Source organism: Pyrus communis, chromosome 1 (genome assembly GCF_963583255.1).
Source record: "Pyrus communis chromosome 1, drPyrComm1.1, whole genome shotgun sequence".
Taxonomy (NCBI): domain Eukaryota; kingdom Viridiplantae; phylum Streptophyta; class Magnoliopsida; order Rosales; family Rosaceae; genus Pyrus; species Pyrus communis.
Genome location: NC_084803.1, coordinates 13,210,732 through 13,224,049, shown reverse-complemented (window position 1 = coordinate 13,224,049; position 13,318 = coordinate 13,210,732). Strand labels below are relative to the sequence as shown.

General features: G+C 37.4%; 3 protein-coding genes across 3 annotated transcripts; all 3 read left to right on the top strand.

The window, feature by feature from the left end:
- Window positions 1-5,381: 5,381 nt before the first annotated feature.
- Window positions 5,382-8,254, top strand: LOC137740791 (thioredoxin-like 2, chloroplastic). The gene is made up of 4 exons (XM_068480593.1): window positions 5,382-5,804; window positions 6,218-6,403; window positions 7,320-7,484; window positions 7,883-8,254. The coding sequence occupies exons 1-4, from the start codon at window positions 5,607-5,609 to the stop codon at window positions 8,000-8,002; spliced, it is 669 nt and encodes a 222-aa protein (XP_068336694.1). The 5' UTR covers window positions 5,382-5,606; the 3' UTR covers window positions 8,003-8,254.
- Window positions 8,255-8,654: 400 nt separating this feature from the next.
- On the top strand, window positions 8,655-11,190 carry LOC137708346 (uncharacterized protein At4g29660). The gene is made up of 2 exons (XM_068447406.1): window positions 8,655-8,978; window positions 10,841-11,190. Exons 1-2 carry the CDS (start codon window positions 8,796-8,798, stop codon window positions 10,946-10,948), a joined length of 291 nt encoding a protein of 96 aa, XP_068303507.1. The 5' UTR covers window positions 8,655-8,795; the 3' UTR covers window positions 10,949-11,190.
- Window positions 11,191-11,216: 26 nt separating this feature from the next.
- LOC137708336 (PRA1 family protein F2-like) lies at window positions 11,217-12,045 on the top strand. The gene has a single exon (XM_068447396.1). It carries the CDS (start codon window positions 11,330-11,332, stop codon window positions 11,933-11,935), a length of 606 nt encoding a protein of 201 aa, XP_068303497.1. The 5' UTR covers window positions 11,217-11,329; the 3' UTR covers window positions 11,936-12,045.
- Window positions 12,046-13,318: the final 1,273 nt, after the last annotated feature.

Below are 13,318 nucleotides of genomic sequence, written 5' to 3'. Positions count from 1 at the left end.
AGAATCAAATTACACAACTTTACATTTACAATTGTATATTGTTTCTAATAGCTTATATAATTTTTTCTTCATTTTCCAGTAACATTGTATCACAACATGGTCTAATGATATTCAATATAAACTGTTATAGACCAGTTAATGCCAATTTAAACACTTCTAATAAGTTATAGCTACATTATTATCTCGAATTTCAACATCAAATGTATATTTTTTTTACTTCAAACATTTCGTTAATTATTAATAATCGTTTTGACTTATTATATGCTCACTCATAAAAGCAGTTATCCTCTTATGCATAATTCTCGACCACAAATTTATATCAACATTAAAACACTTCTAACCTTAATTTATAGTTACTGCAGTATATTCTCTGTGCACATCATTTTCTTCTTCAGTTTCTGCTATTTTTTGTTCTCTGAGTTATACATGTTACCGGTGTTCACAACTAAATCGATTACACATACCTGACTACAGGTATGCCACAAATTAGGGGTGGGCATAAAAACCGCCAAACCGCAAAACCGCATCGAACCGTAAGAAAAAAAACCGAAAAAAACCGTGTTGACCGGAAAAGTCAACTTTGAGTGAAAAACCGAACCGAACCGTTCAAACCGGTTCCGGTTCCGGTTTCGAATGACCAAGAACCGGCCGAACCGAACCGAACCGTTTTATTAATAATAAATAAATAAATTATATATACACACACATGTCATGGTATAATAGGTTGAAAAATAGGTTGAAAAATTGTGTACAGGAGCTGCTGCTTCTTGCTTGCTCTCTGAAGTCTGAAAACTTGCAATTTGTTTCATCATTTTTTTGTTTGTTGACTGATTGACCAGTGCATATGTATTTTAGTTGTCTCTTTTTGTTGACTTGGTGCCACTACCAAAGACATTTGCATTAAAAAATATGTGTTGTATGCAACTTTATATAATCAGTTTTAGAAGATGTATTTGAATGCATAATGATTTGGTATTCAAATAATTTATTATTAGGAACCGTAAACCGGCAAGAACCGAATCGGAACCGGTGTAGACCGAACCGTAATGTTCTAGTCATAAATTTAAGTGGAACCGCACCGAATTGAACCGTTAATATATTTCGGTTCCGGTTCCAATTTAGGGGTGGAACCGCACCGAACCGCACCGTGCCCATCCCTACCACAAATTACATCACTTTTTGCCAACACTCAACTTCTTTTTCTTATTATATTTTTTATGTTTAAATAGCATGAACATCCATTACAAGCTATCCATTACAAACTATCCATTACAAGTTTGCATTGGCTGTTTTCTTCTTTTATGTCCAGTAGTTTTAAGACCCGCAACAACGCGCGGGCACTATTGCTAGTGTGTTACTATGTATCGCTTAAGTGAAACTTAATAATTTGAGTAAATTGTAGAAATGATCCCTCAACTAAAAATTCACTACCATTGGTCCCTCAACTTATCAAAACGTGTAGCTATAGTTCTTTTCATCAAAATTTTGTCAAAATAAGTTATGTTGGAATAACCATTTATATAATTAGGGTCCCTCAACTTATCAAAGTGTGTAATTATGGTCCTTTTCGTCAACTACGTCAAATTTTTTGTCAAAACGAGTTATGCTGGAAGGACCATTGCTACAATTGGGTTAAAGTTAAGGGACTATTTCTCCAGTTGAATTAAAGTTGAGGGACCAATGGTAATGAATTTTTAGTTGAGGGACCATAGCTGCACGTTTTGATGAGTTGAGGGACCAGTGGTAATAAATTTTTAGTTGAGGGACCATTACTCCAATTGAGTTAAAGTTAAGGGATTATAGCTACAGTTTACTCTAATAATTTTACAGGTGGTTTCTATTTACAAGTCACCCACTCGAATGATGAAGGTTGCTTCATCAGTAAAATGGCTAAATCAAAATTTTCTTAAAAAATGGAAGCCTTTGCCCCAAATATAGAGGACTTATCACGTATATCAAAGCACTAATCGCAGTTAGAGATCACGATTGAGACACGTAATTAGTGCTTACTATTATTGGCAAATAACCAGGCCAACATATAAAAGTATCTCCAAATGAGATGTCAAAAGATAAATGTCAAATGTTAATTTGATAGCTAATGTGATAATGTTATATTTTCTCTATTTTCAACTGATAAAATTTTTTTGTTATAAATAATATCTGTAGGACCCATTTAAAAAAGAAATCAATTAAAATAAATTTCAAAAATCTATAATTGGTTCATTAATGAGACCAACACAATAAAATAATTAAAAATTATTTGACATTACCTTTTCTCATATGTCAATCCACGGTTGGAGCTTGCTCTTAAATTCAAATTTGAGTACATAGTATTCCACTTAAGATTTGACATCTCATTTGGAGATGATTTAAAATGTTTTACACTCTTGAGGAAACAAAAAATAGCATTTTAGTGGGCTACCATGATATAAATATACATGATAATTTATGGCTTGAGCCTCCACGTCTACATATTTTTTTACGGGCGCAACACCATTAATAAAGGCATACATGTTACCACGTACCTCGTGGTTGAAACTAAATAATTTTATGGGTGGTTTCTATTTACAACTCATCTGCTCGAAACGATGAAGGTGGCTTCAACAAAAGGGCTAAATCATCACGGTTTGTGCTGAAAAATGTGTTTTGCAAAACAAATATGTATTATTACATCAGTGGGGCCCATGATACTAGAAACAAAAAGAATAACGAAAAGGCACACATGTGGTTCCATGTGTCGATATATGTTAGAAATTCAATGAAAATAATTTTCTTTTACCGATAAAAATGAGTTTTTATCTAAGGACATTTTAGTTTCGGTCCTTGGTTGATAACTTTCTTAGACTAAACCCATATTAATTTGAGTTTTTTTATTCAAGTCCCTTAGTTTTCCACTGTGGCAATTCATTTTACAAAATACTTGAATGCATATTAAATAGGCTTGCAATTAGCATCTAAATGCATAACCCATAAATCTATTCCATATATATCCATATATCACGCAGCCAAACATATAAAATGAAGCTTGATTTTCAAATTTGAACTTTTAACCTAATTAATCTACCATGTTGGGTACAAACCTCTGAATTCATATCCAATTTTCTTTATATTTCTATTATTAAATGGCTATGATAAAAAAGAATTTCAAATTTTTTTATTAAATAAATAGATAAAAACAATGTAACAATATGAATAATAAATGGCAAAAGTGTCACAGCCCGTCCCGAAATATTTTTATCGATGGCGTGGAATGACGATTTTGCCTTTAGACGTTAGTTGGTGTCGTGGATAATTTGTTTTTGGTTGGTGACTCAGCTGGACATCACACACTCACACACACCCATACCCTTTTCCGTAGACTCTCTCTCTCCTTTCTCTCTGATTTTCTTCCATTTCCGTACAATTGTACGGACAACTTCGAAGCCAACTCTCCACTCACGGATCAAGATCGTTGTTGGTGTTTTTGGACTCCTTTCAAGCTCAGGAGTCGATCCATACATTTGGTTGGACGTGAAAACCTCGGAAACCTTCGGAACCAAGAACCCCCGATTTGGAGTACTGTTCATGCAAACGTGATCGCAAAGTTTTTAGAAGTTTTTAAGCTTCTAGGGAGCTTTAGAATGTCTTCACGAAGCTCGGAGAAGAAAAACGAAGTGTTTTGGACGTCGGGAAGTTGAGTTTGGCGAGTTTCGAGTTTGGCCGGATTATCGAAGGTTTTTCAGGCGACTTTCCGTTGGATTTAAGTTCCAAAAGTGGTAAGGTTTTGTTCTACTCGTTGTAAGCTTCATTTTGGTACAAATTTCATGGAATTTGGTTAAGAATTGAAGAAGATATGAAGTTTTGAAGTTTTTCCAGAAACCGGTGAAAATTCGAGTTGCAGACGGCGACGACCGACGAGGCTTGCCGGAGAAGGAGACAAATATTCCGTCATAGTTGATAGAATATTCTAATGGCGTCAGGTAACTGCCGTTAACTTCTATTAAGGTTTTAATGGAATATTCCTAACGGCGTTAACGGTTACCATTAGGCGTGCCAGGCACGTGGCCGCGCGTGTGGGCGCATGGCGGTGGGTGGGTGGTCGGAAAATTTTTCTAAAATTATGGGAATGTTCGTGGTGTTGAGTAGATCACGTTGGTATATTCAAACACCCCATTTGAGCAATGTATGAGAAATTATTAGCTAGTTTTGTTTATGTGCTTTAAATTAACGTTTATATAGTTGTTTCGCATATAGGTGAGACTTATTCTCAAGACAAGTGCAGTCAATCCAGGCTCGGGGGCTATGACCCTTCCACATACCAGTGAGTGGGCTTTTGGTTTTCAGTATATACCTATATACTTGGTATTTTTCCCAGAAAATGAATTTGAATGAAATTATGTTTAGAAATGCCATGCATATTGATTTATACATGCATCATCTTTGAATTTGTATGTTATGTGCATATTATGATTTGATGCGGTGGACGCTCAGGTAAGTACCATGTGAGTTGTAGATTGTTTTTGTTAATTGATGATTATGTGAGAGGTGTTGAGAGCTCATAAACCTGCACCTCGGTGTTAGTGCTCCCGCCCAGAGTTAGGGCACAATCCTTCACGTGATGTTCACCTTCCGCACCATATGCTCATCTTGGATCCAAGTTAGGTGCATAGTCCTCTCGTACAAACCACTATAGATGGTTTCGACTCGTAGGTGACCCGCAATTATTCGCAGAGTCTTCATGTGATCGTAGCACTTGAGCGTATTTATTTACACCCAATCCTGTTGAGTAGACCACTTTAGGTGGTTCCAACTCGTGTGCAAGTATATTTGTTGAGATGTGGATTTGAGCCGTACAGGTCACGTTAGGTGACTCCGGCTGACATATCATTTGCATTGATTTATATCACCTGGCTTACATATATTTTTATGTTGAGATATCTGACATGACATATTGGTGAATTTTGCTATTCTAAGCATGGTTGTGATATATATATATCCTATTTTCTGGGAAATTATACAGGTTTTACGGCGAGGGGTTAGAACTTTTGAGAAATGAAATGATTTTGAAAAGCTTTGTTTTTGCCCACTCACACTTTCTGTTTTGCGCCCCTTCAGGTTCTAGGTAGGAGTTATCGTTGGTGGCATGCGAGGATTCCAGTGGTGGTTCTAACAGATTTCACAAATGTAAAATCACCTTTGGGTGTTGTATAATTAGTATTTGTCCTGCTAGACTGCACTTAGGCTACTTATGCTCTGGTTTTAAAAATAAAAAGAACAAAAAAATTTAAACATAATATTTGTACATAAAATAATAACACATTTTCGTGTACTATATCCGTTCAATATTTTACAAACGTGACAAAAAACCGAACCCAAAAAATGAGCAAGTCCTTGAAATTGGAAAGTGAAAATAGAAGTGGAATCGACCCGGACCAAGCAACATCGTCCGTCCTCTGGTACCATCTGGTTCACACACGCAGCAGTATAGATTGTAATACAAAAACTCTTCCTTTCTCGAAAAGCCATGGCCTTTCTTCTTCTCTGCCTTTGACTCTTACCATTTCTCAGTTTTTTATCCTTCAAAAAGCTCAGTACTTTTCTCTGTTTTTTTCAAGTATTTTAATTAAATGGCTGATGTTTTGAGATTGCCATTCCATTCACTTCGTTTCTCTTCGTCTCTGCTCACTTCCTTCGCCTCCTCTTTCAATTCTCTGCAACCGGGCCTCCCAGCCAATCAAAACCCATACAGGAGGGTTTATCCCCTCTCGTATTCGTCTGTCGCTCCATTTGCTTTCAGAACCAGAAAGCAGTTGGTTAGTTTCAAGGTAATTCTATCCACAATTGGCAAGTTTTATTTTTTATTTTTTTGTCATCTGCTTAATATTTGATTGAATTTACGATTACCCATTTGTTGAAGTGTTGTAATTTGGCAGTATATGATAGCTTTTGGTAATTTTGTTTGTGAATTGGGTTTCGATTGGCAAGTTTTCTGCAAATTAGAGGCATTTTTGGGAACCCCATTTGTTGAAGTTGTCATATTCCATTGCATTTCGCTGCTTTAGCTAATTTCGATAATATGGCTTTTGGTATCAGTTGCACAAAGGGAAAATATTGAAAGGGAAGGCGAAAATGGATTGGAAATTGATGTTTTGTTAGTTTTCCCCAAGTTTTGGGCTACGCTGATTGCTGATGTTGTGAAAGAATGTTTCTCTAATGGGTTCTTGTGCACTACATGCAGGTGCAGGCTACTGTTGCTGAAAAAGACAAAGACCAGCCAAAATGGTGGGAAAGAAGTGTTCCGAATATGGTCGACATTCATTCTACTCCAGAGTTTTTGAGTGCTTTAGCCCAAGCTGGTGATAGATTAGTAATTGTAGAATTCTATGGGACTTGGTGTGCTTCATGCCGTGCATTGTTTCCTAAGGTAATCTCATAATTCGGTTCCTTCTCGTTACTTTATGCTTGAAAAACTTTCGTATAGCTCGTGAATAATAATTCGTAAGTTGTTTGACTTAAACAAGGCAGTGAAGAAGGTAATGTCCATGCGCATATATGTGAATACATACGGGTATTATAGGACTGGTGTTATTGAAACCTTCCTGGTTTATTCTTGCTAACTTGAACTGTAAGACTTCAAGTTCACTAGAATGGTTTGATTCCAGATGTCAAATGTGCCCAAGGAAGCAGTGGCATGTCTTGTTGGATAAACCGGGACTAATTTCGGTCAGATGAGTGTTTTCTTTGGTTCTTTTACTTTTATATGGTTGTATTGTATGCTGCCTAAGTTTAAAATAAAAGAAATAACCAAGTTCAAAATGCTGTATATATGTTTCTGCAATTGGGATCCAGACAGAAATTGATTTGGACATGCATCCTTAATGGTGTTCCTCTTTAGTTCGAGAACTGTCTTATATACAATTAGTGTAACATATAAACTCTTAAACCATCAATATTTTTCTACACTAATTGTATGCCGCTATGGTATATACTGTATTAAGCGTTTCTAGATGCTGAGCATGCCTTGGTTAGCTGCTTCATTGTTTTTGGAACATTGCCTTCTGTTGTCGAGAGGTGTCATTTCATGAGAAACATTCTGACTGATCAGTATATGGTAACTGTTTTTTGAAGAGAGGGGATAGCTCTACCCAAGATTTCAGCTTAAATGTTTAATGGAACTTAAGAATCCTTCAATTTTGAAGTTCATTTTGAAAGAATGTCCTGGAAACTAACACCCTTCAATAGAAACTTAAATGATGTTAAATGTATTACACTGTTTCAAATTTGTTTTTATATGGTCGAGGTGCTATGTTCCTGACATTATTGTTTAATACATGTGTCAGCTCTGCAGAACAGCTGAAGACCACCCTGAGATTTTATTCCTGAAAGTAAACTTCGACGAGAACAAACCAATGTGCAAAAGTATGAATGTGAAGGTGCTTCCCTATTTCCACTTCTATCGTGGATCTGAGGGACAGCTTGAATCTTTTTCATGTTCACTTGCTAAGGTAGTTATTAAACTTTATTTTTATCAGTTAGATATCGGGAAGATGGGTAAAACAGTACGTTGAATCCTATGTTTATTAGTCTCTCCTTCTTTTCCATCCTAAAAGACCGTTTATACCGGCTGAAGCACCTAGTTCTCAATTCTCAGAATCATCATTGGCTTAGCACTCCAACTCCGATTAGTATAGCTGAATAAATTAGCATTATGTTGATTATAGTAAACTCGATTGTCATACTGTTGAGAACAATCATCTTCTGTTATCTTCGTGTAAATGTCTTAACTCTATTTGTCATGCAGGTAGTGTGGATGGCCAAGTTTTAGTATTCATTTAATGCCTTTAGGAAGTTTCACATCCATTTTCATCTTAAACTACCTGATTGTGTTCATAACCTTATGCAGTTACAGAAGTTAAAGGATGCTATTGCATTACACAACACAGATCGTTGCAGCATTGGCCCTCCGAAGGGAGTTGGAGATCTTATACCGGAACCATCCTCAGCTCCGAAGACAAGCCCTTAGAATCTGCCTCATCATAGAACTTCTTGGACTCAAGCAATTGTAGTAAAGAAAACCGGTCCATAGTATCAAACCCATCGATAGTCAGCTTAAGCTTTCTACCTGTATTCTGTATATTTATGTAAAAGAACCCAAAAGCACAAGTTGCTATTCTGCCACATTCTTTTCCATTCTTGTTCTGGATTTCATGTATGTAATTGAAATTTCTGTGGTTAAAGAAACTCCAGGCTCATAATATGATATGAGTGATTCTTTCTTTTATAACCAGGTTTCGTTTTCAAGCGATATTGGGGGATGGGGCGCCTCGAAGTCTTGAACAGAGGACCTCGAGTGCAAGGCTCTAAACTACTTGATTAATTCAATGATATGCGACTAGAACTTACATAGTCTAATATTAGACTTAGGGTGGCGGTGAATTCGTTGGCCATAGTAGTGTGTTTTTTCTCTTGCACTCAAGTTCGAAGTCTCTTTTCATTGTAAATGGTAGTATACAACATCCGGGGGTAAAAAAGTCCGACTGTCAAAATAAAGGGAAGAAAAAGGGTAAACGACTTGTCGTTTTACAATTATGTTTTGGTCCCGGTCACGTGCTTCCCTCTCTTCCAACCGCAACTGTGTTTTCCTTCTTCTTCCACGCTTACCCTTTCCAGCCGACTCATATACTCCGTTTGGCTGCCGAGAAAGCTCGGGAAAAGAAAAGAAAATTCCAATAAAGCCCAAACCCTAGATTACATATCCTCTCGTTGCGACACTGCGAAAACACCCAATTCGAACCGATCAATAAAATCAGGTGAAAATGGCGAGCTATCTATGGAGGAAATACGCAGACTACGTTTACACCAAGTGGGAAAGGATGATTCTTTGGAACATGGTGGAGCCCTACAGCAGACCCAAATCGTTCACCCCATTGGTCACCATCTATGTCGCCGCTTTCTACACCGGGGTCATTGGTTCTGCTATCACTGAGCAGCTTTACAAGGTACTCATTTCGCTGGGTCTTCAAATTTTTTTTCTTATTTTGCTTGTATTTATTGTTATTTTTCTGGGTTAATTTAGTTGATCAAAACCCAAATTTTTAATATGGGTTTTTAGTTTTGATGCCCAAAGTTAAGGAATAGAAAGTTAGAAAATTTCCATTTTCTTGTTCAGCTTCAAATGTTAAAATTTTGAAACCTATTGATTGATCCCTGTGCTAATAATTTGCTGATAAATCTATGATTTAGTTATCATGGACCGAAGGTCGGTTTTTTCTTGAAGCTTTTATTGGACTGAAATCAATTTGCTGACAAAATCTGTAAACTTGTTGAGTTTGTTTGAACTATGTGTCGTTTAGGAGATGTAATTTGATAGAATGCCTTATGGCATTGTGTCTTCTGCTTGAAGGTATATATATCATTGTTTGAGTTTATACTATATGTACAGTTGAGAGGAGTGTCAGAGATTTGGCATCGGGTTTGGAGATGGAAGGAGTAGCATTTGATGCTTAATTGACTTCACACTTTTGATTGGTTCAGTAGGTCTAGTTTACTTCAGCATTGATAGTTTATTGTTGTTGGCATCGGGCTTTTAATCACAGAGCTGATACGCTTTGGTTTCTAAATTTTAATTACGGGTAGCGGAGGAACAGGGTTTGGAAAAGATGCCTATTTTCCAGTTCTGGCCTGAAGAGGAGATTTCTCGTGTTTGTCATCGAGTCACCTTTGGGTTTTCTTTCTGTTCGATCCCAAGATGCCCATTTGATTTACTTTTTGGATCTATTGAGTGATGGGCAAGTAATAGGGTCTCATTTCTACTTTCTGTAGCTTCCATTTTGTTGGAGAAATTTTTAGAACATATGGGTTACAGTTATGATGAAGGATGAACGATTGCTTCAAGGCGCATATAAATACGCTATCTTTCAGACTCTATTCACCCCCACATCTAGTGTGCAGCGGGGAGTATGCAAATGAGCATGTGGATACAATGAAGCCTAGCGACTTGCTATTGTTGATCTGCGTCTTGCACTTACAACCCAACACCGATAGAAGACTTACAAGAAACTCAAGGATTCTAGAAACTAATTCTGCAGATTATTAGTTTCTAGGTTTTTGTATGAAAATAATAATAATGGAGACTTGTGAATTCGAGAGGGAGAAATAGAACTTTTTGGTTATATCCAAATATGCTGGAAACAATCTCTATTTCTAGAGATTGATTTATCTCTTCAAACGAGTCATGCCCATTCAGAAGTATCAGTCACAACTCTTCAATGAAGAGTTGTTTATTTTCTGAATCGTATAATGGCCATTGGAGTAAATCACATACAAGATCAAAGGCCATAATTTAACTACCAAACAGTACCAATTTGGGATACATCTTTCTGCATTAATTCAAATCGCTTGCAGCCAAATAAACCAATTGATGGCTGCAAATCATTCAAACGGTGCTGCAACTTGAATTTCAAATTCAACGGTTACCTACGCAACCATCTCACCGTTCCAGTTTTGTTCCTCCCCAGTTTTAATTCACTGTTTTGGAAATTATTCCTACACAGTTTTGGTGCCATAGTAGTTCTGTCAACAATTCTCAATGTGTCTGCTGATCTCACTTAACTATTCTTGTCTTCGTTGCTTGCTTGTTTATATGTGATGATCTTCAATCCTATCAAGCTCCCTTCATCCGCTTTTAGGAGATCTATGCTGAGTAGCTTTATATCTTTTTGACATTTAGATATCAGTGAATCGGTTTAGCTGTAAATACATATCAACATGTCGACATATATACCCGAAATTCAATGGAGATAAATCTTCTCATGTCAAGTTTTGAAGATCGCATAAAAATTTCACCTTTGGTATTGTGCAGGAAAAGTACTGGGAAGAACATCCTGGGCAGGCAGTGCCTCTTATGAAGCCAAAGTTTTACGGAGGACCGTGGAGGGTGCAGCAAGGAGAAGTCCCAGCCACTCAGTGAGTCATAGACGAGTCGAAGAAATTGTTAAACGAGCTTCTACTATTCTGTGCCATGTTTCTGTTGATGAATGTCAACCGTTTAGGCTTCTTTGTCGATTTGAAAGGTCTCCTGTGTATGGAACAATCATCACCGTCCATTTCAGCTGAACCATTTTTTGTACATCCGATGTTATAAATAAAACATTTTATATAATTTTGTAACAAAAACATCATGTGATCAATACAAACTTGCTTAAACATCAACCTAACACGTAGCTGATGCTTGATCAGTGATCTAAACTTCTCCCCCAAAATTAGATATCCAAGCTACACGCATTCTGCAGAGTCTCTGCCACAGACCTCCATACCATTCTATTCCTCTCTCCGTCTCCGCCACCGGACAATGACAACGTACGGGACTATCACGACCGAACCTCCGCCATCATCGAACCAACATTTCGTCATACGCGCAAAAGAACAGATCCAGACAGGCCTAGAGAACCGAAGACCATGGCTGGGGATGATACAACTGCAAAATCTCACCCTTCCCTCCACCTTCAACCAATCAATCCACAGAATCAAGACCAACGTCGTCTTCTATCGCATGAACTACGCCATCATCACATTGTTCCTCCTCTTCCTTAGCCTCCTTTGGCACCCCATTTCGTTGATTGTCTTCGTCGTCATGATGGTTGCATGGTTCTTTCTATTTTTCCTGCATGACCAACCCTTGATGATTCTAGGGTACCGGATCAACGAACGAGTGGTGACGATGGCTCTGTTGGTGGTCACAGTCGTCGCACTTTTCCTTACCAATGCGAGATATCATATCATCGCCGGACTCTCCATTGGCCTCGCGGTTGTTCTGGTGCATGGAGCTCTGAGGGAGCCTGAGGATGTCTTCATTGTGGATGATGAAGAAGGGCTTGGATCAGGTGAAGGTGGTGCACATGTTCTCAAACTGCCTCTCAAACATGCTGCCTCTTCTTCTTATTCTTTGGCCAAATAATGAGAATTACATATTGGTGATTGATGATTTATTACCTGGAATCGCAAAAAAGTAAGGCCTTATTTTCACCGTCTTTTCTTTTCCGAAATAGAAATGATTTCCGCACTCTACTTTTCTCCCTCATCACACCTCTCTTTTCTTTTGTTTGGATTGAGAAAATCGAAAGAGAATCAAAGGATATAAACAAAGGAGAAAACAGGAATGCGGGAATCATTTTCTTTATTTTATTTCCAAAATTTCCTTGTTCTCGATGGTGAATTATGGGTTCAATGACACGTGGCTCTAGGACTCAGAGTCTGTAAATTCATATGTAAATGGTGACATGCAATTGGAGCTGAAACTGCGAAGAAGCTCCATGGAGATAAAAGGAAAATTCAGGTTCTTCCTTTATGAGAATTGATGGAAACAGAAGGCTGCAAAAGGCTCAACCAACTCCATCTTTTCTTTCCACATTGTCACAGTGGACTGATGGGTAGATAAGAATGCACCTTTTTCTCCAAATTTCCAAGATGGGAGAAGAACATATACTCAAAGGTTGATTCCGAACGCAGATATGAGTTAGATCAGTATGCTTTTGGAATCTGTTCCATTATCTTGAACTCTTCAATCACACGTCCAGGCTAAGCTTGATTGTATATAGCTACAAAGAATATGTTAAATTCAACCAAATTGCAAGATCCTTTATGTCATGATACCAATGCAGGGTCAGTTAGGAGAATTGGATGCTCAGGTTGGAACCCTCTTCATATTTTGGCAAACTTAGCACTTTTTTTATAACTTTATTTTCTTTTTTCGTTTTCATCTTTTTGTGAAAGAAAGAGAAGAAAATACTACAAAAAAAAAAAAAAAAACTACAGTCAAACACAATTTTAAGTGTTTTCATTTTAAATTTTCGTTTCATGCATTATCCTACATTTCTGCCTCCATCCTTCTTCACCGGTCTTTTTTCTCGTATGGTTCCGCTCTCTCTTACACAAAAAATAAAAAATATCAAAATGGTTATGAAAAGCTCCACTTCTCAGCCACTATTTTCAGTGCAAAGGTTGGGTCCCTAGGTAGAAAGTGTCATTCTAGACTATGGTTTCCTTTGCAACCAAGGCACAACATTTACAATGTAAAGCAACCAAGACACTTTGTGAAGACATATTAGGTTCCAAATTTGCATCCATCAAGATCTGGCTATGTCTCCTCGTCCCATTTCCATCCAACTGCTCAACCATTGCAGATGAAATCGCCGAAATGTTAAACCTCCGAATGCACCACTGAATAACGCCTTGTACTGTACCTTTGGGTGATCGAAAAACAACAAAATCGTAACTTGTAATGAGTAAAACTTCGCCTTTGGCATCAATTCAAAACAGATCAAACTAGTAAACTTTGTTG

Coding starts and splice junctions, on each gene's coding strand:
- LOC137740791 (XM_068480593.1), top strand. CDS start 5,607: ATGGCTGATGTTTTGAGATTGCCATTCCATTCACTTCGTTTCTCTTCG. Junction 5,805..6,217: donor AGCAGTTGGTTAGTTTCAAG/GTAATTCTATCC, acceptor CACTACATGCAG/GTGCAGGCTACTGTTGCTGA. Junction 7,485..7,882: donor TTTCATGTTCACTTGCTAAG/GTAGTTATTAAA, acceptor AACCTTATGCAG/TTACAGAAGTTAAAGGATGC.
- LOC137708336 (XM_068447396.1), top strand. CDS start 11,330: ATGACAACGTACGGGACTATCACGACCGAACCTCCGCCATCATCGAAC.
- LOC137708346 (XM_068447406.1), top strand. CDS start 8,796: ATGGCGAGCTATCTATGGAGGAAATACGCAGACTACGTTTACACCAAG. Junction 8,979..10,840: donor TCACTGAGCAGCTTTACAAG/GTACTCATTTCG, acceptor GGTATTGTGCAG/GAAAAGTACTGGGAAGAACA.